Raw genomic sequence first — 26,836 nt, forward strand, 5'->3', positions numbered from 1 at the left:
AGTTCCTAATATTATATATTAAATAACAACCACAGCCTGGCCAACATGGTGAAATCCCGTCTCTACTAAATACAAATATTAACCAGGTGTGGTGGTGTGCATCTGTAATCCCAGCTACTAGGGATGCTGAGGCAGAAGAATCGATTGAACCTGGGAGGTAGAGGCTGCAGTGAGCCGAGATTATGCCACTGCACTGCAGCCTGGGCGACAGAGTAAGACTCTGTCTCAAATAAATAACCAACCATGTACTCACAAGGAAAGAGTGATCGTAGCATCTTGGTAAAAAATAAGACAAAATTATGAAAATGTTTCAAAATAAGGATCAGCTTTACTATTAAAAAAGTGTTCACCATTGTCTTAAGGTTTTGTGCAGACATGTACTATTTCGCAAAAACTAAGTCTGCACAGCAAAATGATCTGGATAAACCAAGTATCTGCATATGCAGGCCCTGGACAGCTGCTGTAGCACTGTAACTCCCTGGCCAAGCAGGGTTGCATCACACATTAGTTGGATAACAGGTGCTTCTGTTTTGGGGTAACTTTCCGGCACAAAAGAGCCCCACTGCTTGCTTCCCTTTTGGCTCCAGTCTGCTGTGTTGTAGTATTACCAGGGTTGCAAAAGAAAAGCCTAAATGCAATGTTCTTTTTTTTAATTATTATTACTATTATTTTGAGACAGAGTGTTGCTCTTGTTGCCCAGACTGGATTGTGCAATGGCACAATCTCAGCTCCACACAACTTCTGCCTCCCGGGTTCAAGCAATTCTCCTGCCTCCACCTCCCAAGCAGCTGGGATTACAGGCATGCACCAACACGTCCAGCTAATTTTGTATTTTTAGTACAGACGGGGTTTCTCCATGTTGGTCAGGCTGGTCTCGAACTCCTGTCGTCAGGTGATCTGCCCTCTTGAACCTGGGAGGCGGAGGTTGCAGTGAGCCGAGATCAAGCCATTGCACTCCAGCCTGGGTGACAAGCGTGAAACTCCATCTCAAAAAAAAAAAAACAAAAACAGACAACCATGCCATGCAAATTACATTGAATGTTGTGATTTGTGAGCAGGGATTGCTTAGTACCTTGGGTCCGTCTGTGCTTTATGTCTCGTTATCTGTTTCACATGGGACATAGTATATTACAATTCAGATAATATTTCAGTTATATGGATAATAGTTCCTAACAGTGTTTTTTAAAATTGTGAATATTTAACATAAAATTTACCATTAAAACCAATCTGTAAATGAACAGATCTGTGCCATAAGAACATTCACATTGTTGTGCAACCATCACCAGCATCCGTCTCTAGAACTTTCAAAATCATATCAAACAGAAACTCTGTACACATTAAACAGAACTTCCTGTTCCCTCCTCCCTCCACCCCTGGCAACCACCATTCTACTTTCTGTCTTTATGAATTTGACTACTCTAGGCACCTGCCACAAGTGGAATCTACAGGTGATCTGCCCACCTCAGCCTCCCAAAGGTCTGGGATTACAGGCATGAGCCACTGCAGTATTATAAATGGAAAACCAGAATCAGGTGTCTTTTCAGGCACAACAGATGATAAACATCAGTTATTCCTTTGTTATTTAGGACTTTTCTTACTGTTGGTACTAAATAAACACATCCTTTCCCTAACAGAGAGCATCTGCTAGCATGCCACAGTGGGACCATTTACTGAACACAGGTGATATTCAATAGACAGTTTGCACTTGTGTAAAAGTATGTGCCCATCAAATAGAGAAGGTCTGATAGTGACATAGTACAATCTCAAATTTTTGTTCATTCCATACTTTTCTCTAGCCTACAGAACACCTCTTGAGATTTTATTCCTGGGGCAAAACCACAGATTCTAAGAGGGTTCCCTCTGTATATGTGAGTGAAGGGGGATACAAGCCTAAGTGATTCAACCATCAGTTGCCCAGTAATTCTTTAATTCAGTAGTTCTCAAACTCTGGGGCCTCAGGATCCCTTTGCATCCTTAAAAATTATTGAGGAATACAAAGAGCTTTTGTTTATGTGGATTTTATCTATTGATATTTACCAATTAGAAACTAAAAGTGAGAAATTTACAACTATTTTTGAATTCATTTAAAATAAACTAATTACATGTTATAATTTTTTTTTATAAAAAATGGTTACATATTTCCAAACACGAGTGGCTGTTTACATTTTTTTTTTTTTTTTTTGAGACGGAGTTTCGCTCTTGTTACCCAGGTTGGAACGCAATGGCGCGATCTCGGCTCACCGGCAACCTCCACCTCCTGGGTTCAGGCAATTCTCCTGCCTCAGCTTCCTGAGTAGCTTGGATTACAGGCACAAGTCACCATGCCCAGCTAATTTTTTGTTTTTAGCAGAGATGGGGTTTCACCGTGTTGACCAGGATGGTCTCGATCTCTTGACCTCGAGATCCAGCCGCTTCGGCCTCCCAAAGTGCTGGGATTACAGGCGCGAGCCACCGCGCCCAGCCCTGGGTGTTTACATTTTTATAAACCTTTAATATAAGACTTAATGGAAATCAGCTGAATTCTCGTATCTTTCTGCATTGAATCTTTTGCAACATTACATGTCATAAAGCCTTTGGAAAATGACACTATACACTCATGAAAGAGTAAAAAAGCCAAATTATGTTTTGCTATAATTATTAAAAGTTTTAACTTCATAGATCTTCTGACAGTTTCTTGGCCACTCCCAGATCTGCTTTAATTCATTTAGAGGTAGCATAGTACGGTGGGTTAGAGGGTAGATTCTAGAGTCCAATGCTGAGTGCACACCCCAGCTCTGCCGCTTTTATTATCTGTTTGACTTTGGTCAAATGATTTAACTATTTTGTCCTAGTTTTCTTATTTGTAGACTGATGATAATAATGAGGTGATACACATAAGGGTATGTAACGATGAAATTAAAAAAATAAAGTAAGACCTTGAAAGAGAGGTGCATACAGGTGCTCAGTCTAGCCTTATACTAAAAGTTCAATGTTATTTGTATTTCTTAGTTTATTTATGAGATTAAACATTTATTATTGGCCATCTGTATTTCTTTTTCCTGTAACTCATCTATACGTTAATATAATCTATCTCCTTTTTGTTGAGTTGTTATTTTTACTAATTTTGGGGGTTCTTTGTATAGCATACGTATTAACTGCTCGATTCTTTTATGTATTGTAATTATTTTCTCCAAATCCATAACTTACCTTTTAACTTTAATTATTTTTCATCACAAAGAAGTTATAAATTTGTTTGTGTCAAATCTATTAGTGTTTTTCTCTCTGGCTTCTGGGTTTCATGTTCTGTTGATACCTAAATCAAAACAATTCTCCTATATATTATTTCAGTACTTTCATACTTTATTTTTTTATTTTCTATTTATTTATGTTTTTCTTTTGAGACGGATTCTCACTCCATCACCCACTCAGGATGGAGTGCAGTGGCGCAATATCGACTCACTGCAACCTCTGCCTCCTGGGTTCAGGCCATTCTTCTACCTCAGCCTTCCAAGTAACTGGTTCTACAGGCACGCAACACCATGCCTGGCTAAGTTTTATATTTTTAGTAGAGATGGGGTTTCACCAAGTCGGCCAGGTTGGTCTAGAACTCCTGACCTCATGACCCACCCACCTCAGCCTCCCAAAATGCTGGGATTACAGGCGTGGGCCACTGCACTCACCCTTTGTTTTTTAACATTTAGATATTTAATACATTATGAACTTATTTGGAAGTACAATGTAAAGAAGAGATTTAACTTTTTCTTCAGAATGGGTAAACGCATGTTGCAACATCATTTCTTAAATATTCCATCAATTTGCTACTGATTTAAAATGCCTCCTTTATAATTCACTGACTTCTAATAGCTATACGGAGGTGTTTTTGAAGTATTTTGATTCATAGAGTATTTTTCTTTTCCAGTAGCTATAACATACAATGTAAATGACTCTAGACTTACAGTACATTTTAATGTATAGTATTCTCTCATTCTTCCTCATGATTTTAAAATTTTTCATGAAATAATTTCTCAAGATAAATATTAGAATCAACTTATCAGATACTAGCCTCATTTCCCCAAAGTTATGATGACGATGATTGAAATTATTGTATTACATGTGTATATTAATAGTGTAAAAAGGTATCTTTACACTATTAAGTTATTCTAACCAAAAAATTAAATGTTTTTTTGACTCAGTCAAATCGTTGTATGTCCATCTGCAAATTCTTAAGATGTTTTCAATGTTAGTCTTGACATTTCTTTTTTTTTTCTGAGACAGTCTTGCTCTGTCATCTAAGCTGGAATGCAGTGGTGTGATCTCAGCTCACTGCAACCTCCACCTCCCGAGTTCAAGCAATTCTCCTGCCTCAGCCTCCTGAGCAGCTGGGACTGCAGATATATGCCATGAAGCCCAGCTAATTTTCTGTATTTTTAGTAGAAATGGGGTTTCACCATATAGGCCAAGCTGGTCTCAAACTCCTGATCTCATGATCCACCCGCCTTGGCCTCCGAAAGAGCTGGGATTACAGGTGTGAGCCACCACGCCTGGCCTTGACATTTCTTTTAAAACATATTCGTAGATACTAAACAGGATATTCTAAAAAATCTGCTTGTGATAATCAACCTCAAAATAAAAACTGTAAGGCTTATATAAGCCAATTATGATGTCAACAAAATATTTTTGTTTTGCTTCATCTTAAAAATAGAAGTTAAGGAAATGATACTCAATGTATACATGGTGAACAAAACGCATCCAGAATTAAAGATGATTTTATATTGGCTAACATGGGAGAGCCAATTATGTATTATACTATCCCAGTCTGACCAATTACATTTGTCTCCCTAAGTGAGACAGCATTTGAATCAACAGCAGACTCTATTCCTCTATGTGAGGAAAGGAAAAGTCAGTAAGAAATAAGCTTCCTGAGTCTAATGCAATATTCTCAAACAATCTCATGTATGGAAACCAGTTGGAGGACTTACTAAAACAGAATTTGCATTTCTAACAAGTTCTCAGGTAAAGCTAATGCAGTTAGTGCAGCAACTACACATTGAGAACCATTGTTATGATGTAATAACTTGGGGAGAGAAAGCCCAGTAGCTTTGCTAGGAGATTGATGCAGGGAGTGATGGTAGAGAGGTCATTATAAGAGCTCTGATCACAGTAAGAATTATTTTGTTAGGCATTATATTCCTTTAATCTATGAATCTTTCTCTGGGCTTAGGTTTGATTCACTTCCCATACATATTCATATGAAGTATTCTAGTTTTTCAATTTGTATACAATTTGTAATCTCAAATTTAACTGCTCCTATAATCCAGTAATTATTCTGCAGTGTTTTTTTTTTTTTTTTTTGAGACGGAGTTTCGCTCTTGTTACCCAGGCTGGAGTGCAATGGCACGATCTTGGCTCACCGCAACCTCTGCCTCCTGGGTTCAGGCAATTCTCCTGCCTCAGCCTCCTGAGTAGCTGGGATTACAGGCACGCACCACCATGCCCAGCTAATTTTTTGTATTTTTAGTAGAGACGGGGTTTCACCATGTTGACCAGGATGGTCTCAATCTCTTGACCTCATAATCCACACACCTCGGCCTCCCAAAGTGCTGGGATTGTAGGCATGAGCCACCACACCCGGCCTATTCTGCAGTGTTTTTAAAGAATTGGTAAGTTTTCAAATTCATTTTTATTTATTCTACAAATATTTATGATGTATTAACTATGAGCCACGTGCTTGGAACATATCAGAGAGCGAAAGAGATTCTGATTTTTATCCTCATGAAGCCTCCATTGGGGGCAGGAGCTAGACAATAAACATATACATAAATTATATAGCATGCTAGAAGGTGATAAGTGTTTTATGTAACACAAAAATAAAGAGGAAGGAAAATCCCATGTGCAAATGGAGGGGCTGCAGTTTAAAAGAATGCGATCCGCGTAGGCTCCACTGAGCAGGTAGAATTTAAGGAAGGACTTAAAGGAGGGGAGGGAGTTAGCCACGTGAATAACCAGCAGAAGAATACAATGTAAACAGCTTGTGCAAAAGCCCTACATTAGTAAGTGCCCAGAATAGCAAGGATGGAGAGTTGGAGATGAGGTCCCATGGGTAACAGGGATCAGTTTATGTAGTGCTTTTAGGCCATTGTTATGACTTTGGGTTTCACTGAGTGAAATGCGGAGCCACTGAATAATCCTGAGCAGATGAGTGACACAACATAATTTACATTTCAATATCATGACTGGCTGCTATTTAAGCACAGATTACAGGGAAAGAGTATAGAAGCAGGAGGCAAGTGAGCAGTAAACCAGGTGAGAGATAATAGCAGCTTGGATCAAGGTGGTGGCAGTAGAGGAACTAAGAAGAGGTCAGACTCTAGTTCCATTTAAAAAGTACAGCCAGCAGGATTTCTTGATACAATGAATGTGTGGTATAAAAAGATGAGTTAACATTCATAAAATGAGGATGACTACTGAACAGGTGTAGGATTGAAGATCAGAAATTTGATTTTAGATGTTTTGGTTTAGAGATGTTTATTTGACATTTACCTAAAGCTGTTGGGTAGGTTGTCAGATAAAGACATCAGGCTTTTAGGAGAGAAGTCAAGGCTACATATACATTTGGGAATTGCCAGCGAATAGGTGGTTTTGAAAGTCATGAAACTGGATAAGATCCCTCAAGCTGTGTAGATGGAGAAAGACAGTCTGAGCCCTGGGGCACTCCAGTGTGAAGAGACCTGGGAGAGGTATGAGACCAATAAAGGAGACAACAGCAATGGAGGAAGAAAACACAGTGTGGTTTTCCCACAATCAGGTAAAGAGGAGGTAGTGATACACTTGTCAAATGTTGCTGATAGGTCAAATAAATTAGGATTGAAGACTGACCACTGGAATTAGTATATGGAAACTATTAGTGACCCTGATAAGGACAGTAGTCTTTGTGATAAGAGGAGAAAGCCTGATTGGAGTAGGTTCAAGTGAGAATTAGAAAGGAGAAATTCAAAACAGCAAGTATAGTCTATTACTTCAAAGTGCTGGCTGGGCATGGTGGCTCCCACCTATAATTCCAGCACTTTGGGAGGCTGAGGGGGCAGATCACCTGAGGTCAGGAAATCAAGACCAGCCTGACTAACACGGTGAAATGTTGTCTCTACTAAAAATACAAACATTAGCTGGGCATGTTGGTGCATGCCTGTAATCCCAGCTACTCGTCAGGCTGAGACAGGAAAATCACCTGAACCTGGGAGGTGGAGGTTGCAGTGAGCCAAGAAAGATTACACCACTGCACTCCAGCCTGGGCAACACTGCAAGACTCTGTCTCAAAAAAATAAAATAAAATAAAAATAAAAATAAAGGTGCTGCATTGTGAACGGGAGCTAAGAAACAGGATCGGAACTGGCAACAAAAGTAACATTGAGATTTTTTTCGGTCTGTTTAAAGATGGGAGAAATAACAGAATGCTGGAATGCTGGTGGAAATAATCTTGAAAGAAGGCAAAAACTGGTTAATGTAGAAGAGAGAAGGAAGAATTGCTGTTACTATCAAGTAGGTGTGAGGGAATGTGATCTGGTACAGGAATCAGTAAAATTTTTTTGGAAAGCGCCAGACAGTAAATATTTTAGGTTTTGTGGATTACACACGGTCTCTGTTGTAGACACTTTTTTCTTCCCAGCACTTAAAAATGTAAAAACTATTCTTGGCTATGGGATGTACAAAAACAAAGCGCAAGATTTGGCCCACAGGCTGCATATTTACGACCCTGATCTAGTACAGAAGCAGAGGCTGATTTGAGATGAGAGCATGGACATCATGCATACATGTATAGTAATAGGCTGGAAAGAACATTATATGAGTTCATAAGCTGCCAGAAAGATAGATTTAGTGGCAGGGAATCTCTTCTTATTGGTCTGATTTTTTCCAGGAAATAGGAACAGGAGTTACCATTGTTCCTATTGAGAACATGAGAGTAAGACTGGGAATAGAAAGTGCTGGATATTTGAAAAGAGAGGAGAATTATTTAAAATCATCTCAGGAAAAGGGAGTGCTATGGTCTGAATGTCTGTGTCCCTTCAAAATTAGTATGTTGAAATCCTACCCCACAAGGTGATGGTATTAGAAGGCCTAATCACCTTTGGAGGGTAATTAGATCATGGTGGGGGCAGTCCTCATTATTGAGATTAATATCCTTATAAAAGAGACTCGAGAAAGACCCCTCTTTCTTTCCACCATAGGGGTCTTTCTTTAACCTTCTCACAGTGAAAAGTCACCATCAATAAACCAGAAAGCTGGGTTTCACCAGACACTAATTCTGCTGGTGCCTTGATCATGAATTTCCCAGCCTCCAGAACCATAAGAAAGACCAGTCTATTGTTTATAAGCTACCTAGTTTATAAAATTTGTTGTAGCAGTCCAAACTGACAGGTGAATAAACTTGGAGAAAATATAATTTGATTGACTGGCAGCATTTTGAGGTCACGTGAGGTCTGTCTTCATGAATTTGAAGTGAAACCCCTGCATTTTTCTTCGTCATGTTCGGCTACAAAGGAGCAAGAATGGAGTAGATGAGTAATGATTAGAGTTATGGTTTTGCCAGTGGGTAAAAGGAATATCCAATCAATGACTGGCTATAGAATTTAAGCCAAGTGAGGAAGAAAATCGGGTGAGGGGCAGTGAAACAGTGATAGAATCACTATATTAGAACTACCAGTGAAGTTGGAGAATTATTAGGAGCTAGGGATCTAGAGGGGAAAGCTGGAAAGACAGGATGTGGCAGCCAGAAAGGCGGATGCATGAAGCTGAGATAATTCAAAGTTTGCAGTTAATGGTAATAAGCAGTAACTAGGGAATGACCAAAGGAGTGGCTTAAGTAGAGTGAAAGAGGTGTCCAAGAAGCTGGAGGTCGAGGTATTGAAAAGATCGTTGATGTGCCTATTAAAATCACCAAGAATTGAGGCAGGGGTGTTGGAGAGACTGATAGTAAACCAGCAGTTAAAATCATCAAGAAATAAAAATAACCTTTGTTGACTTTAGATTTTATTGCACTATCTGAAAAGTAGCCCCTAAGATTTCTACTTTTTGAAATTCACGATGATTTTCTAGGTGGTCAATCTTATGATTAATATTTGGAAATGTTCCTTGGGCATAATACAGGAAGAATATAAATTTCCTAACTGTAAGATACAAATTTATATTTATAAAAACTTTTATTAGGTTGTTCTCGGTGAACATGGGGGCTTATTAAGAGGTCACTGTATAGACAAAAGATGGTGGCTTCAATATGGCTGGTGGCAGCAGATGAAATGAACTGGATGAAGTCAGAGTTATTTAGGAAGTCAAATCAATAGGACCTCATGATCAATCGGATAAAGGATATAAAGGAGAGAAGTGACAAAGATGATGTCTAGGTCTCTAGAAAAAGATAGAGGATGGTATAGCAATGCACGGTGGCTCACGCCTGTAATCCCGGCACTTTGGGAGGCCGAGGTGGGTGGATCACGAGGTCAAGAGATGGAGAACATCCTGGTCAACATGGTGAAACGCCGTCTCTACTAAAAATACAAAAAATTAGCTGGGCATGGTGGCGTGTGCCTGTAATCCCAGCTACTCAGGAGGCTGAGGCAGGAGAATTGCCTGAACCCAGGAGGTGGAGGTTGTGGTGAGCCGAGATCGCGCCATTGCACTCCAGCCTGGGTAACAAGAGCGAAACTCCGTTTAAAAAAAAAAAAAAAAAAGAATATAGGCTCTGAGAAGTCAGGCTGCCTTTGCTGAAGGTTAGCCTTACTTAAAAGATGTATGACTTCAATATGTTATTTTACCTTTCAACTTTCTCACTGCAAATATAAAATAGTACTATCTGAGGTTCTTGTGAGGATTAAGTGAATTAATGGATTAACACTTACCTTAGTCCTATCGTACAGTAAACTTTCAATGACTGGAAGGTATCTTTAGTGAGACAGAAAACATTCAAAGATAACCAAATTAAGGAGAAAAGGTAATGAACTCAGTTTTATATTTCAACGTTGCATTTGAAGCATATGTGTGGAGGTGGTGGGTAAGCAAACAGTAGGCTATTCACATCTGGAACTCAGAAAAAATATGAGTTGAAGACACAAACTGTATATAAATGGTTTATAAATGTGTATAAAATATATCTGTGTATAAATGGTAAATACACATAAAAGCCGCAGGAGTGGAAGAATTCATGGAAAAAAATTAGCAAAGAGCGAGACTGCTACGGACTGTGTCCACCAAAGTTCTTGTGTTAGAATATTAATCATCAATGCTACAGTGTTGGGAAGTATGGACTAATTAGAGGTGAACGGGTCATGAGGGCACCCTCATGAATAGATTGTTATCATGGGAGTGGGTTCATTATAATGGAATGAGCTTGTAACAAAAGCACCTTTTCTTGCTCTCTCATCATGTGGTATCTTCCACCATGTTATGAGGTAGTAAGAAGGCCCTCACCAGATGTGGCCGCTTCATCTAGGACTTCTCAGCCACCAGAACTGTGGGCCAATTTCTTTCTTTCCTTTCTCCTTTCCTTCCCCCACTTCCTCTCCCCTCCTCTCCTCTCCTTTCCTTCTTTCTTTCTTTTTTTGAGAAAGAATCTCTAAACTGGTCATTCTAGTTAGCAAAGAAAAATGAAAGGGGGAAAAAAAAAGCCTTGCTCTGTCACCCAGGCTGGAGTGCAATGGAATGATCTCAGCTCACTGCAACTTCCACCTCCCAGGGTCAAGCTATTCTCCCGCCTCAGCCTCCCAAGTAGCTGGGATTATAAGCATGCGCCACCATGCCTAGCTAATTTTTGTATCTTTAATAAGAGACAGGGTTTCACCATGTTGGCCAGGCTGGTCTTGAATTCCTGACCTTGCAATCCACCCACCTTGGCCTCCCAAAGTGCTGGGATTACAGACATGAGCCACTGCACTCGGCCAACATTTGTTCTTTATAAAGTTTTGAGTATTCTGTTAGAGCAGCACAAAATGGACTATGAGTGGGCTACTTTTAAAAAATTATTATTGAGGTATTATAGAGGTAAAATTCACATAAAACTCACCATTTTAACCATTTTAGTGTACAATAATTCAGTGCATTCCAGTACATTCACCATGTTTGCAACTATCATCACTATCTAAATCTGAATATTTTCATCACTCAAAAAAGAAACTCAGTAAGAAGCAACTCCCCATTTCTACATTTCCCTAACCCTAGCATCTACCAATGTTTTCTGTCTCTATGGATATGCCTCTTCTGGATGTTTCACATAAATACAATCATACCACATGTGGCCTTTTCTTTCAGTTAGCATGTTTTCAAGGTTGATCCATGTTGCAACATATATTAGTACATAATTTCTCTTTATGGCAGAACATTTCATTGTATGAATATACCACAATTTGTCCATTCATCTAATGATGAACATTTGGGTTGTTTCTACTTATTGGCTATTATAGCGTTGCTATATACATTCATGTAGAAGTTTTTGTTTGAATATTGGTTTTCTATTCTTTTGAGTATATATTTAGAACTGCTGGGTTATATGTCAATTTCGTTTAAAAATTTGAGGAACTGCCAAACTGTTTTTCAGTGACTGCACTTTTATATTCCCACCAGCAATTTGAGCTTTCCAATTTCCAATCTTTGCCAACACTTGTCTTTTAGTAATAGCAACCTAGTGAGTATAGAAAGTGGTATCTGATTAAGATGAGATACCAGAAATATAAAGGATTGTAAGTAAATGCTATTAACAATTGTATGCAAACAAATTAGAGCAACCTAGTGAGTACAGAAAGTGGTATCTCATCTGATTAAGTGGCATGTCATTTGATTAAGCCCATTTCATGATTTGCATTTCCTTTAAGGTGAAAGGTTATGATGTGAAGCATCTCTTCCTGTACTATGGCCACTGGAATATCTTCCTTGGAGAAATGTCTATTCAAGTCCTTTGCCCATTTTTAACTTGGGTTGTCTTTCAGCTGATGACTTGTAAGAGTTATTTGAACTTTATCAGATATATGACTTGCAAGTATTTTCTCTCATTCGGTGGGTTTTATTTTCTCTTTCTTAATAGTGTCATTTGATGCATAAAGTTTTAAATTTTGATTAAGCCCAATTTTATTTATTTTTCTTGTTGCTACTTGTTCTCTTGGTATCATAACTAAGAATCCACTGCCAAATCCCAGGTCATGTAGACTTACCACAGTATTTTCTTCTAATAGTTGTATAGTTGCATGCTTATATTTAGGTCTTTGATTTATTTTGACTCAATGTTTGCATGTGGTATAAGGTAAGGGTCCAAATTCATTCTATTACATGTGGATACCCAGTATCCTCGGCATTTGTTAAAAATGCTATTCCATTCCCCAGTGATCTATATTAACACCTTTGTCAAAAATGAATTACCATAGATGTATAGGTTTACTTCTGGGCTCTCAATTCTATTTTATTGGCCTATACATCTATCCTTATGTCAGTACCACACTCTTGATTACTGTAGTTTTGTGGTAAATTTTGAAATCACAAAATGTGAGTCTTCTTTGTTCTTTTTCAAGACTGTTTGGCATCCTTGCAATTTCTTATGAATTTTAGGATCAACCTGCCCATTTTTACACAAATGGCAGTTGGAATTGATAACAATTTCACTGATTCTGTAGGTCAATTTGGGGAGTATTGCCATTTTAATAATATAAAGTCTCCTAATACATGAACATGAATTGCTTATTTAGGTCTTTTAAAATTTCTTTCAACGTTTTGTGGTTTTCAGTGTAGAACTCTTATATCTCATTTACTAGTATTTTATGCTTTTGATGCTATTGTAAATGAGTTTTCTTAATTTTGCTTTGAAATGTTCATTGCAAGGGTACAGAAATATAACTAATTTTTGTATGTTGATCCTGGGCATCCTGTGACACTGAGGTATTAGGGCTAATAGTTTTTTGTGGATATCCTTGTAATGTGCTTCAGGATTCATTTTTGTTGAGGGGCTTTGCACCTATATTCGTTAGAAATATTGGACTGCAATGATGTCTATGTCTGGATTCGGTACTAGGGTAATGCTGGCATCATATAATGAGTATGAAGTATTCCCTCTTCCCCTACTTTAAGTGTTTGAGAAGGGCTGGCACTATTCAAATGTTTTACATCACCAGTGAAGCCACATGGTCTGATCTTTCCTTTCTTGGAAGTTTGTCTTTGTTTTTTAACTAACACTATCATAGGTTTAGTTTCTGCTTGAGTCAATTTTGGTAGTTTGTATGCAATTTTGGTAGTTCGTATGCTTCTAGGACTTTGTCTATTTTATCTAGGTTATCTAATTTGTTAGCATACAATTGTTAATAGTATTTCCTTACAATCCTTTATATTTCTGTAAGATTGGCAATAATTTCCCACTTTATACCCAATTTTAGTATTTGAATCCTTTTGTCTTCCTCAGTCTTTTTAAAGGTTTGTGAACATTACTGATTATTTCAAAAACCAACTTTTGGTTTTTGTGGATTCTATTTTCTACAGTGTATTTCATTTATCTCTGCTCCAGTCTTTTTATTCCCTTCTGCTAGCTTTGGGTTTGATTTCCTTTTTTTCTAGTTCCTGAAGGGGGAACGTTAGCTTGCTGATTCTAGGTATTTTTTCATGTAGGCATGTGTAGCTATAAAATTTCCTTTGACCACTGCTTTTGCTGCATTTCATAAGTTTTCATGTGCTGTATTTTTGTTTTTATTCATCTCAAAGTATTTTCTAATTTCTCTTGTGATTTAATCTTTCTTTGACCCATTGGTTAAGGGTGCGTTATTTTAAGTTTTATTCCATTGTAGTCAGAGAAGACACTTTGTAATTTAATCTTTTAAAATTGAGATTTGTAGACTAACATGTTTTATTCTTAACAATGTTCCACATGAACTTGAGATATCTTGGAGTATCTTTTTCTACTTGCTATAGTTTGAATGTGTGCCCTCCAAAATCGAGATACTGAAACTTAATGACAACATGATGATATAGGTGATTAATTCCTGAGGGCTCCTCACCTCATGAATGAGATTAGGTGCACTTAAATTTGGGCTTGAGGAGGAATTTCATTCCTTTTTGCCCTTTTACATTCTACCATGTTGAGGTTATAACATTCCTCCCCTACAGAGGATGCAGCAATACGGTGTCATCTTGGAAGCAGAAAGCAGCTCTTACCAGACAACCAAACATGTCAGTGTCATAATTTTGAATTTCTCAGACTCCAAAACTGTGAGCAAATAAAATTCTGCTCAATACAAATTACCGAGTTTAGGTATTCTGTTAGGAGAACACAAGAAAACTAAGGTACCAGCCTTTCACTTTCAACCCATGTGTGTCTTTAGTTCTAAAGTGAGTCTTTTATAAACAGCCTATAGTTAGAACATTTAAAAGACTCCATTCTGCCAACCTCTCCATCCATTAAAATGGAGTTTACACATTCACATTTAGTGTAATTCGTAATAAAAAAGGACATTGCTGCTATTTGTTTTCCCTATGTCTTCCTTAATTCCTCCCTTATGCCATTTTCTGTGTCAGATATTTTCTACCATATCATGTTTATTACCTTTTCAAAATTTTTAGTTATTTTCTTAGTAGTTGCTCTAGGGATTACAATTAACAACTTCATTTATAACAATCCATTTTAAATAAATGCCAACTTGGTTTCAATAGTACACAACATTTTTTCTCCTGTAATTTATTCTTTCCTCCTTATCATCACAAATCATCTTTATAAATTGTGCCTTCATTGACATAGATATAATTATTTTCACTTATATCTATCTATGTAGTTAAATCTTTATCAGTACTTTTTATTTCTTTATGTGGATCTGAGTTACTGTCTGTCTTTTCATTTCAGGCTGAAGGATCTCTTTAGTATTTCTTGTAGGGCAGGGCTACTAGTGACATGCTCTCTGTTTTTGTTTATCTGTGAATGTCTTACTTTCTCCTTCACTTTTGAAGGATAGTTTTGCTGGATACAGAATTCTTGACAGTTTTTTCTTTCAGCACTTTGAATATGTCATCTCACTGCCTCCTGGCCTCCATGGTTTCCAATGAGAAGTCAGCTATTAATCTTATTGAGGATCCTTGGTATGTGAGGAATTGCTTCTCTCTTGCTGCTTGTAGGATTCTTTGTCATTGACTTTTGACAGTTTAATTATGATGTGTCTTGGTGTGGATCTTTTTGAGTTAATCATATTTAAGGTTCTTTGAGCCTCTTGAATATCTAAGTTCATGTCTTTCATCAAAGTTGGGAAATTTTCTACCATTATTTCTTCCAATATTATTTCTTCCCCTTTTTCTCTTCTCTTTCTGGGACTCCCATTATGCATATACTGGTACACTTGATAGAGTCCCAGAAGTCTTTTATGCTCTGTTTATTTTTCTTCATTCTTTTATCTTTCTGCTCCTAAGACTGCATAATCTTAATTGATGTATCTTGAAGCCTGTTGATTCTTTCTTCTGACTTCTCCAATCTGTTGCTGAATACCTCTAGTGAACTTGTAGTTTTAACTATAACACTTTTCAGCTCCAGAATTTCTATTTGATTCCTTTCTATAATTTCAATCTCTATTGATATTCTGTATTTGATGAGGCATTGCTCTCCTAATTTCTTTTTGTTCTCTGTACATGGTTTCCTTTAGCTCTTCTAGCATATCTAAAATTGTTGATGAAAAGTCTTTGTTTTGTACATCCAATGTCTGTGCTTCTTCAGGGGTAGTTTCTATTAATTACTTTTTTCCTGTGTATGGGCCATACTTTTTTGTTTTTTGCTTGCCTTGTAATCTTTGCTAAAAATGTGACATTTTGAATATTATACAGTGGTAACTCTGGAAATCAGATTCTCCTCCCTCCCCATAGTTTGTTGTTGGTACTTGCTGTGGTTACTACTGTTTGGCAACTTTTCTGAACTTTATAAAGTCTGTATTCCTCACTGTGTGGGACCAGTTGAGCCTCTGTTCTGTTGGCTTAATTCGCAGCTAGTTGTGATTCAACAGAGAAACAGATTTCCCTAAATGCCTGAACCAAAACGAAAAGAAAACACTCTCAGTCTTTACCAGCAGGTGCTGTGTAGGTGTTGGGGCACACCTGCAACATTCAGCTAAGCAACTTACAAATTCACCTTAGTTTTCACTTCCTATATAAGCAGAGCCTGATGGTTAGCCAGGTGAGAGTTTAGGGCCTTCTCAAGTCTTTTACGAGCATTTGCCTCACCCTGGTGTGCATGTGGCCTTTTTGATTCCTGGGAATATGTGGGAGTTTTAAAGGCCTTTATTCTCCAAAGTATCTTACTTTCCAGCTTTTCCTCCCAGGCTTTCCGGTGTGTCTATTGTTTACCTTAGCTGTTATTTTTTGCCCCAGATGGCAGAGGATAATAAACTTGCCTTTACATATTTTTGACAAATGCCTGTAGTCACCTTTCTGCCTAAGGAGATTTCCAAGTTAGGTGAACTAGAACAAACCACCATAATTCTTTGAAAACAAGGTCCATGGCCAGGTGCAGTAGCTCACACCTGTAATCCAGCACTTTGGGTGGCTGAGGCAGGTGGATCACCAGATGTCAGGAGTTTACCTGGCCAACATGGCAAAACCCTATCTCTACTAAAAATACAAAAATTGGCTGGACATGGTGGCAAGTGCCTATAATCCCAGGTACTCAGGAGGCTGAGGCAGGAAAATCGCTTGAACCCAGGAGGAGGAGGTTACAGAGTGAGCCGAGATCATGCCACTGCATTCCAGCCTGGGCAACAAGAGCAAAACTCCATCTCAAAACAAACAAACAAAAAAACACAAGATCCATTCTGCTCCCTTTGGCACCAGGAACAGATATCAGAAATGTAGGTCTTTGTTTTCAAAGCTGGACAGGAAGGTGGCACCAGGGTAAGCTGAAGTGATATGAAGCTCTACTTGGGATTCAGCCATCTTTTTATTTATTTTATTTTATTTTTTTGAGTCTTGCTAAGTCACCCAGGCTGGAGTGCAGTGGCACAATCTCCACCTACCAGGTTCTCTTGCCTCAGCCTCCAAAGTAGCTGGGATTACAGGTGCCCGCAACCACACCCAGGTAAATTTTTTGTATTTTTTTTGATGGCTTCAAATTCCTGACTTCAAATGGTATCTGCCTGCCTTGGCCTCCCAAAGTGCTGGGATTATAGGCATGAGCCACCACACCCGGCCTCAGCCATCTTTTTAAAAAAATGTTTCCTTGGTCACTATGAATCTTTGACTAGATTCCAGAATTCATATAAAATTGATTCGAGGCCAGGTGTGGTGGCTCACGCCTGTAATCCCAGAACTTTGGGAGGCTGAGGTGGATGGGTAACAAGGTCAGGAGTTCGAGATCAGCCTGGCCAACATAGTGAAACCCTGCCTCTACTAAAAATACAAATATTAGCCAGGCATGGTGGTACATGCCTGTAGTCCCAGCTACTCTGAAGTCTGAGGCAGGAGAATCTCTTGAACCTGGGAGGCAGAGGCTGTGGTGAGCTGAGATCTGCCGCTGAACTCCAGCCAGGGCAACAGAGTGAGACTCCATCTCAAAACAAAACAAAACAAAACAAAAAAAACCTGATTCTGACCATTTTTACCAATTTTAATTCACTGGCTTTGTGGAGAAATGGGCTCTTGGAGTTTCCTACTCATCATTTTCAATAACATCACCTCCAAAGGACTGATTCTTGAAGAACTTCAATATTTGGTAGTGGAGTAGATGAGAATGAGTCTGTGAAAAGGAATGAGAGGAACAGTCAGAGAAGGAAGGAGAAAATACAAAATGTGTTGTGCCTCAGAGGCCGAGAGAGAGAGAAGGCCAATGCAAAGAGAGTAGCTTTCGATGTCAAATATTGAGATCAAGTAGGAAGATGGAACAAATATTCTGAGATCAAGTAAAATGTTCATTAAACACAGGTACAAAGAAGTTGTTTGTGACCTTAACACTATTTCTAAATGAGACAACATTGATATTTTGAGCAGGACGAGTCTTAAATATAAAGTACTATTCTGCGCATTGCTACATGTTTAGCATCTCGGCCTCTGGTAAATAAATATCAGTACCCTTCACCCTTAAGTTATACTGAAAATATACGAGTGATAATTAAAAAAAATACTACCACACATTTCCAAATGCTCCCTGGAGACTCACCACTGCTTCTTGAAGAACCATTGCCTTGGGGAAATCTATTTTGGTAATATTATGGGAGCAGATTTCAGACTACAGTGACCTAAAATGTAAATAGGAGAGTAAAGAATGAAAAGGTAAGGTACTACAAATAAGACTTACTGGATGTTTGGCTGAAGTGAGCAGTTAAGAGTATAGGGTCAAGAAAGGGTATTTTAGTGGCAGGATTTGGATATGTTTAAAGACCAGTGTAAATAATCCAGATGAAAGAGAGTGTGAATATACAAAAGCAGGGATAATTGATAATATAAGGCGAACTGAATGGGGGGCGTGGAAAGAAAGGACAGGTAAAGAAAATGACCTTAGATAAGCAGCTTAATTTCTGCTTTGAAACAGTAACCTTAGGCATTTAGGCAATACAATAGCATCCTAACTAGTTTCCCTGCTGCTTCCCTTGCCATATAGACTATTCTCAACACAGTGGCCACGTCGTTTTTTGCTTATAACTCTTCAATGGCTTCGAATTAACTCAGAATAAAAGGCAACCTTCTTGTAATGGCCTATAAGATCCTTCACAGTCTGTTCCTCTACCCGCTCCTTTAAGCCCATCTCATTTCCTAATATTTTCACTCTCAGTCACTACCCTTCAACCACAGAGCTTTCCTTATTATTTTGAACACATTAGGCACAGTCTTGCCTCAGGACCTTTGCTCTCGCTGTTCCCTTTGCCAGAAACACTCCTTTCCAGACACCTGTATAGCTTGTTACCTCATCACCTTCAAATCTTAGCTCAAATGCCACCTGCTCAATAACTGCTCTACTTGAAAACATTATTCCTCCATCCAGTGCTTTATCTTACCCCCTTTCTCTGTAGCACTTATTACTTTCTAAATTACTATGTCATTTGATTTTGGTGATGATGAGGCTCAAGTGGAATCAGTCTATTCTATTATTTTATAATCTTCAGCAGTGTGAAAATGCTCAGAGGTACTGAGAAAATGAATGACTGGGTTAATTCAGGATGAAATTTTGCCAGACACAGGTGAAGGGTTTAGGGTATGCTTCTCAATATTAGCTGAACTTTAGTATCTATTACCCGAAAGAACTTCCAAAAATAGCCAATTTTGAGTCAGTAAGTAATTCTCCCAGGATCTGCTGATTGCACTGTTTACATCATCCCTGCATAGAAAGAAGGTTATACCATATGTTGATAGGGTGATATCCTGGAAGTTTTTAATCCCTTTTAGTAGATAGTAATTTTTGTTGTAGTTATTTTTCCTCATAATTGAATGAAAGCTTCATATGACACATTTGAGACCCCAAAGTATCTCCTTTTAGTTATGTATTATACTTCATTAAAATATAAACTCCGTAAGAGCAGAATCCAAGTGACTTTGCTTAATGCTACATTCCTAAGACCCGATACACAGAAATTCAACAATATATACTTTTTTGAGATGGAGTTTCGCTCGTTACCCAGGCTGGAGTGCAATGGCGCGATCTCGGCTCACCGCAACCTCTGCCTCCTGGGTTCAGGCAATTCTCCTGCCTCAGCCTCCTGAATAGCTGGGATTACAGGCACGCGCCACCATGCCCAGCTAGTTTTTTGTATTTTTAGTAGAGACGGGGTTTCACCATGTTGACCAGGATGGTCTCGATCTCTTGACCTCGTGATCCACCCGCCTCGGTCTCCCAAAGTGCTGGGATTACAGGCGTGAGCCACCGCGCCCGGCCCAATAATATATTTTTAAAAATGAATGACCACCAGTAGTGAAGCATGTATGTGCCAGGTACTGCTAAATTATTTACATAATTTAGATTACTTTTACAAACAGTACTATACCCTATCAGGCCAAGTTTAGAGGCAGAGGAGCATAATCCTCAAGACTAGTAATTTGCTGAAAGTCACATTGCTAGTCAGTTAATATTGCAGCCTAAGCTCTACATAATGTCATACTGTTTCTAAAACCCATGCTTTTAATAACTATATTACCCCGAGTTTGTGAGGAAGGCAAGGACAGAGAAAAAAGAGATAGAAATGAAGTACATGAACATTTTAGGGAATACATCCTTATTTTATGATGCTTTAGAAATTGCAGCAAAGATTTTAAAGTCCCTTTCACAACTAGAGGCTTGAGAATTTCATTTTCTTGAAAAATCCTTCAATAGAATCACATTAAAATCTTGGTCACCTATATATAGCCTATGAGTTGATAGTTTTCCCCCTCTATTGGTTGGTACGTGTTCAGTCTGGTTGAAATATGGGTCTTTTACTCATTTACAAACTTGATATTTCTCATTAGATGGCAATGCAAATAATCTAGTTTAAGATTTGCTATACATGCAAATTTATGTAAAATTTTGAATATTATCTACTAGAATATTTTGCCTGTATTAGGAATAAGCTAGCTTTTTCCTCCATCTTGTTTGTGAGAACAGTACTGTATTTATAATTCTTTATTCTTTCAGAAAGCAAACAGAAATGGAACCTCTATGCCTTTTCCTCTTGAGAATTCAATATTGCTATTTTCATTGTATTTATTTCTGTAGGAAAATATCTTTTCATTCAACAAACATTTATGACATATCACATGAAGCTTTCATTCTAGTGGGAAACAATCAATAAAAAAAATATATCAAATGGTTTAAGAAAAATAGATCAGGGTTAAGGCAGCAACATGGTGGTAGAGTGCCATCATGTAGAGTTTTGAGCCTACACTGGAAGAATGGAGTTGTCATTTCATGAGATTGAGAAGATCTCAGCAGGACTTGTTTGGGGAGAGGGGCAGAGATTAAGAGTTTAGTTTTGAATTCAGTAAGTTTGTGATGCCTGACAGAAATTCAGGCAGGGCTATCAAGTAGGCAGTTAGTTAAGTGTGAGTCTTGTGTTCAGAGGAAAGGTGTGGGCTAGAGCTTCACATGTAGGTTTCATCCAGCTAGAGATCTGAATGAGATTGCCTAGGGAGAGAGAACAGAGGAGTGCAGGTTGTGAGATTTCAATCTTAGGGCATTCCAGCATTTAGAGGTTGGAAAAGAAGGAGAAATCAGCAAGGAGTCTAAGGGACAACCATTTAGAAAGGATGAGAAGCAAGAAAGAAAATGAAATCCTGGTAGGTAAGAAAAGGAACTTGTTAAAATGCTTGCTCTGAATGAAGAGCCGCCCCCCCCCGTCCCCCACCCCCAACAGGCTTTGTGTGAGCAACGTGGCTGTTTATTCACCCAGGTGCAGGTAAGCTGAGTCCGAAAACAGCAGCGAAGGATGGTGATATAGGAGTTGGTTTTAAAGGTGTGCGGTGGGCAGTAAAAAGTTACTGAAGTTACAGTTTAGGGAGGTTTTTCGCTAGCTGGGAGGGGGTCGTAGGTTGTGAAGTCAAGAGATTGACCAAGGTCGGTTACAGAATCCAATGGCCTTATCAATTGGGGCAGGAATAAGGGACAATAGAGTATGTCTCAAAATTAAGTAGGCCTTCCAGTTATTTCAGATTTTCCAGGAACTCATTTGGAGTGTCCGTGCAGGTCACAAAGGTTAACATGACGTCCACGGCGCTGTCAGCCTAAAAGACCTTACAAAACTTTAGGAAAGTCATCAGCTTTGTCAAATGCTGCTGACAAATGAAAGGAAGATCGAGAAACAAAAATCAGGCTTGAAAACCTGGAAGCTACAGATCATCTTGAGCAGGTTCAGGAGTGTGGGAATAAAGTCTGACTGTGGGTTCAATAGAGAGTAGAAGTGGAGATAAAGTATTTTTGTAAAGGACAGCAGATCAGAGAGCAATGGAGTAGCATTTGAGGGGAGATTCAGGTCAATATAGTTTGTTTTAAGAAGGTGGCTTATATAGCACGTTTAAAAGTTGATGGAAGTGATCCAGCCATGGGGGAAAAAATCATAAGGAAAGCTGACAATTCTAAGAGTAAAATGCAACTAAATGCAAAAATGGCAAGTTTGGTTTTAGGAACCTCGACAGTTTATCCAGTCACTGGAGTGTTGTGCTGTATTCAGATGTAGATAGGCTGGTAGGTGCAATGGTGGGAGTAGTTACTACTTTCTGATTTCTATTTTCTTAGAGAGGTAGCAAGCAAGTTAAGGACCTACAAATGAGGAGGTATTTAGAAAATGTAAAACAGTTGTTTAAGAGGGCAGGTTAAATGGATTAGGGAAATACAGCCCCAGGGGGTGGGGGACTGTGGTGCTCACTTCAGAATTAGCAGGATTGTATCTTTCTTCAGCCAAGTTCAATTGCTCTGCAGCAGGCATACAGTGCATTAACCAGGGATGTTGTTTAAGCAGGTAAGGAGGAGATGAGGCATATATACAGAGAAGGTTTTATCTAAGCTAGATAATGAATGGGTGTAACATTTAGGCACGTCCCTTAATAAGCACAGATGATTCTGACAACTCTCGATATTTGTGGTAGTTACGTTCAATAAAGTATCCGTGAACAGGGAACTGTTCCTAGGGTAAAGACAATTCCTGCAAGCCTCTGGCCAGATATTTTTGTCAATCAATCAATATATAACATTGTTTTATGTGCGTTTCTGTTTAAAGATACCTTATTTAATATATATTGTTGATTTATTAACATCTAACTCAAGGCCAAAAGCACTAAGGAGAAACCGGAATGAAACTTACATAGCACGTGTGTTTTCTCTGTAAGGTAGCACAGCCATTTTTTGCTTAGGAATATTAGACAGCAGTTCCTGCAGGAGGAATTTAACATAGCAAAACCACCAATAAAAATGCACAAACAGGCCGGGTGTGGTGGCTCACACGCCTGTAATCCCAGCACTTTGGGAGGCTGAGACAGGCAGATCACTTGAGGTCAAGAGTTCCAGACCACCCTGGCCAACATGGTGAAACCCTATCTCTAACTAAAAATACAAAAATTAGCTGGGCATGGTGGTACACGCCTACAATCCCAGCTGCTTGGGAGGCTGAAGCAGGAGAATCGCTTAAACCCAGGAGGAGGAGGTTGCAGTGAGCCATGATCATGCCACTGCCTTCCAGTCTGGGTGACACTCTGTCTCAAAAAAAAAAAAAAAAAAAAAAAAAAGGCACTAATGCATTGTAAAGAAGACAGTTGTTTACAGTATAAAAGCTAAAATAATAAGGCAGAATGTTGCCTCATTCAACCTCAGCTGGGAAAGTGGGTGTCAGGCAAGTTAAACTTTCTCCAACTCTGCGTATCTGCAGATACTGAGAGTATGTTTTAGGCTCCCCCAAAATTTTAAGACAGTAGATTCCAGTTTGCAAATATGGAATCCTCGAATGAGGATCAACTGTACATTGCCTGGAACTGTTTCCTCCAGTTTGCTACTTTTGGTAACGTGGTTTATTTATTTTTTGGGACAGGGTCTCCCTCTGTAACCCAAGTTGGAGTATAGAGGTGTGATCACAACTCACTGAGTCTCGAACTCCTGGACTGAAGAAATTGTTCAGCCTTAGCCTCTGGAGTAGCTAGGACTACAGGCATGCAACACCATGCCTCGCTACTTTTGAGCAAACGGTTTTATATCAATTTCAGCAGACACCCAGTCATCAAACAAATTAGTAGTAATTTTGCTGCCAGTTTTCAAACAAGTTTCCATGTAACGTTTGTTATTTGTTGTACTCCTGATATTTGTCTTCAATGGATTCACTACAAACGTGTCAGAAATTGCACGTAAGATGCACCGATTTTTTTTTCGATAATTTCAGCCACTGGGAATTTTTTTTTAAAGTTACTGATAGTTTAAGTGAGCATTAAATAGGCTTTTTATTGGTCTTCCCATCCCCACAAACAGCAATAAGTTTTATGTTTGACAGGTGATGTGACAAATAAGCTTACGTAATTAAAACTTTTTTTCTACCCATTTGTGATTTCAAGGCCTTTCTCCCAACATCATTCCCTCTCTTCATCTATTAGGTCTAGCAATAATGTAACTTCTTGGATACCAAATAAATCAGTTACTTTTCGTTGTTTTTTGGGGGTGGGTGTCTTTTTTCTTCTAACTTGTTTACCATTTTGCCTCTTCTGTATTAATCACATATTTACTCTGACTACAATTCTTTTAACTACTGTTCCTTCCAGTTTAAGAAAAAAAAAAAAATCAACCAATCACCGGATACCACCACTCTCAACTAATGGTTGTTGGTATACTTGACGTTTCTCCTCCCAATGTGGCTGCAACAGTACATAAAATCTCATTTGTAGCAATTTCACCTAACACACCGCAAGCCTTTATTCACATCCAGAACCTCAACATGTATTTCCTTTCGCGGACTTCAGCGAAGAATCAGAAGGGGGAAAAAGTGAGAGATAAATAGAGGGTGGGCGGGGCACAGCTGGGTATGCAAAACGTTAAAAAGGGGTGAGAAGCCGGGCGCCGTGGCTCACGCCTGTAATCCCAGCACTTTGGGAGGCCGAGGCGGGAGGATCGCTTCAGGCCAGGGGTTCAAGACCAGCCTGAATAACATAGTGAGAACCTATCTCCAGGAAAACTTTAAAAAATTAGCCGGGCGTGGTGGTACATGCCTGTGGTCCCAGCTACTCAGGAGGATGAGGTGGAAGGATCCGTTGAGGTCGAGGCGCAGTGAGCCGTGATCGCGCCACTGCACTCAGCCTGGACGACAGAGCGAGACCCTGTCTCAAAAAAAGGGAGGGGAGGTGGGGCAGTGAGACAGTTCAGGGCTGTTTCCAAGGGACCCATCTCCCTAAATTTCCACTATCAAGCACCGCTTTCATTCCCTGCCCCGAATGGTGTTACCCGCTCCGTGCAGGCATCTCCGCTGAGGGCCGCCGTGGTGCACCGCCTTCCGCCTCGGGCACAGCACCCCTCAGCTCCTCCTCTCGGCCGTTTCTCCCCGGGCCAGCATGTGCTCCTTCCCCCTCCGGGGCGCAGGGTGAGACTTACGTCTAAAGGACGCCCGGCGAGCTTGCTGCAGCCCCTGCGCCACGGAGGGCCCGTGGCGCCCGCGGCGACCGGTGAGGGGCAGCGGCCCGGGCTCGGTTCCGGCTTCCAGCAGCGGCCCGAAGGCGCTGGAGTACGCTCCCAGCTACCCAGAGGGTAGCTTTCGCGACTGCCTACCAGGCAGCTCATCGGAAGCGTCCGCCCCTGGTCTCGCCAGGGGGTTTCCGACCTCCCCGCCCGAGCCCATAGGGGCGGGGGCCGCGGCCGGAGAGCTCGCCCGAGGGTACCCCCTCCCGCGGCGCCTCTGAGCGCACGCGCAGCCGCCGCAGCCTCCCTTATTAAGTCCGCGATGGCTTCCCTCGCGCCCCACCGTCCTCTTCCGGAAGGCGGCTCCCTCCCCGCGCAGCCCGGAGCCTCTGGGACCAGCCTCGAGCGGGTGCCCGAGCGAGACTATCCCTAAACGGAAACGGCGGTGGCCGGACTCGCGAGTGAGGAAAAGAAGTAAAGGGCTGACAGGTCGCGAGGAGGAGAGCCAGGCCTCAGAGGAGGAAAGAGGCCGGGGCCAACCGAGGTTTGCCGAGGGCGGCGTTCCGGACCCGCGCGGGGCGGGGAGGAGAGGAAGGCCGAGGGTGGGAGAGGAGGGGCACGTCGGAAACTGCCGAGGTTTCCCGAAGGCGGCAGCGTCCGAGTTGCCCGGATGTAGTTGGTGGAGCGGCGGCGGCGGCACCAGCGGCGGCGGGAGGAGGTGGAGGAGGAGGAGGAGAAGGACCAGGCGGCGGCAGCAGCGGCGGCGGCGGCGGGGGGAGGAGGGGAGGAGGCGGCGGAGCAGGAGGAGGAGAAGGCGGAGGAGGCAGTCGCTCTCCGCGGGGCTGAGCCGGACGCATCTTCTTGCCCCCCTCCCCCCGGTTCGCGCTGCCGCCGTGTAGTTGGCGCCGCTTCCCCGGCTGAGAGTGAGCGTGGTGTCGACGGAGGGAGATGGCCCGGGAGCGCCGGCGCCAGTAACTGGGAGGTGCTGAGAGTCGCCGAGGGCGCGCCGGGCCCAGGTGCCGGGGCTGCCCGCCGCCCGCCGCCGCCTGCTCGCCCGCCCGCCCGCCTCTCGCGGCCGCTCTCCCCCCTCCCCGACACACACTCACAGGCCGGGCATTGATGGTAATGTATGCGAGGAAACAGCAGAGACTCAGTGATGGGTAAATTGTCTTTTCGTTTCGGGCCGGGCGGCGGCGGCGGGGGGCGGCGGCGGCGGCGGCGGCGGCGGCGGGGGGGCTGTTCCTTCTTATCTAGAGCTGGCCGGGCCGCCATTTTTGTTGTTAACCCTGATCCGGATCGGATTGGGGAGGAGGAGCGGCCGCGCGGGCGGGCTGGCAGGGACGGACTGTGGCGGGGAGCGGGGGCCCGGCTGCGCGGCGTTTCGCCCTCCCCGGCCCTCCCGGAGGCTCGGGGTTTGCGCCTTGTGCGCGCTGGGCTCGGCGCCGGGGCGCTGGGTAGGTCTCCCGCGGGGAGGGGCGATTGGGGACCCATTTTCTTCCTCCCTGGCCCCCCACCCACGCCTTGTCTTATGTCTTTGCTTTCTCTTCCTGTTTTTCAGCTGTCACGACCGGAGGGGGGACTCGCAGCCTTACCAGGTACTAGCCGAGGCCGGGTGGAGGGTTTGGAAGGGGCCGAAGGGGGAAGGGAGGGACTGCTACTCGAGCGCAGGCCTCAGAAGTCGCTACAGGCCCTTCGGTGTAACACATCGGAAACCAGCACCGCGGGTCCCCTTAAAATTCGGGGTTTGGTGCTTTTGGCCCTCTCCAGCAAGGTTTAGTGACTTATTTTGACAGGTGACTGGAGGAAGTTCGCTGATTTAGGAAAAAA

At 41.2% G+C, this 26,836-nt stretch overlaps 3 protein-coding genes across 31 annotated transcripts in view; 1 reads left to right on the plus strand and 2 right to left on the minus strand.

Annotated features, from left to right (window-relative positions):
• Window positions 1–26,659, minus strand: part of LOC118143121 (uncharacterized) — a 38,390-nt gene extending 11,731 nt beyond the window's left edge. For 2 of the 4 annotated variants that reach the window (XM_054258573.2, XM_078329692.1), the window contains exon 1: window positions 24,986–26,659. In XM_054258573.2, the coding sequence (XP_054114548.1) occupies window positions 25,439–26,500 (1,062 nt within the window). In that variant the 5' untranslated portion in view covers window positions 26,501–26,659 and the 3' untranslated portion in view covers window positions 24,986–25,438. Of the gene's footprint in view, window positions 1–3,186; window positions 3,293–10,974; window positions 24,715–24,985 lie in introns of those variants that run through there. The other 2 variants (XM_078329691.1, XM_054258568.2) reach the window with 2 other exon arrangements.
• LOC144576520 (uncharacterized) lies at window positions 13,164–25,296 on the minus strand. The gene is made up of 3 exons (XM_078329693.1): window positions 24,839–25,296; window positions 17,638–17,698; window positions 13,164–15,996 (listed from the first exon to the last, which is right to left on the minus strand). The coding sequence occupies exons 1-3, from the start codon at window positions 25,169–25,171 to the stop codon at window positions 15,989–15,991; spliced, it is 402 nt and encodes a 133-aa protein (XP_078185819.1). The 5' UTR covers window positions 25,172–25,296; the 3' UTR covers window positions 13,164–15,988.
• The window catches only part of WAC (WW domain containing adaptor with coiled-coil), an 89,867-nt gene continuing 88,327 nt past the window's right edge, over window positions 25,297–26,836 (plus strand). For 8 of the 26 annotated variants that reach the window (XM_002750170.7, XM_035307015.3, XM_035307017.3 and 5 more), the window contains exons 1-2: window positions 25,297–25,553; window positions 26,568–26,604. Coding sequence is in view for 16 of the 26 variants with exons in the window: in XM_002750171.7 (XP_002750217.1) it covers window positions 26,129–26,169; window positions 26,568–26,604 (78 nt within the window). In the remaining 10 variants the exon portion in view is untranslated. Of the gene's footprint in view, window positions 25,554–25,668; window positions 26,170–26,307; window positions 26,464–26,567; window positions 26,605–26,836 lie in introns of those variants that run through there. The other 18 variants (XM_002750171.7, XM_035307011.3, XM_078329684.1 and 15 more) reach the window with 4 other exon arrangements.

Source organism: Callithrix jacchus, chromosome 7 (assembly GCF_049354715.1).
Source record: "Callithrix jacchus isolate 240 chromosome 7, calJac240_pri, whole genome shotgun sequence".
NCBI classification, from domain to species: Eukaryota; Metazoa; Chordata; class Mammalia; order Primates; family Cebidae; genus Callithrix; species Callithrix jacchus.

Bases quoted from the DNA above. Each gene is read 5' to 3' on its own strand.
- LOC144576520 (XM_078329693.1), bottom strand. From the start codon at position 25,171: ATGAGCTGCCTGGTAGGCAGTCGCGAAAGCTACCCTCTGGGTAGCTGG. The intron at 17,699-24,838 runs GTAACACCATTC...TCCTTTTCACAG, and splicing joins GAGATGCCTGCACGGAGCGG to ACTCATTCTCATCTACTCCA.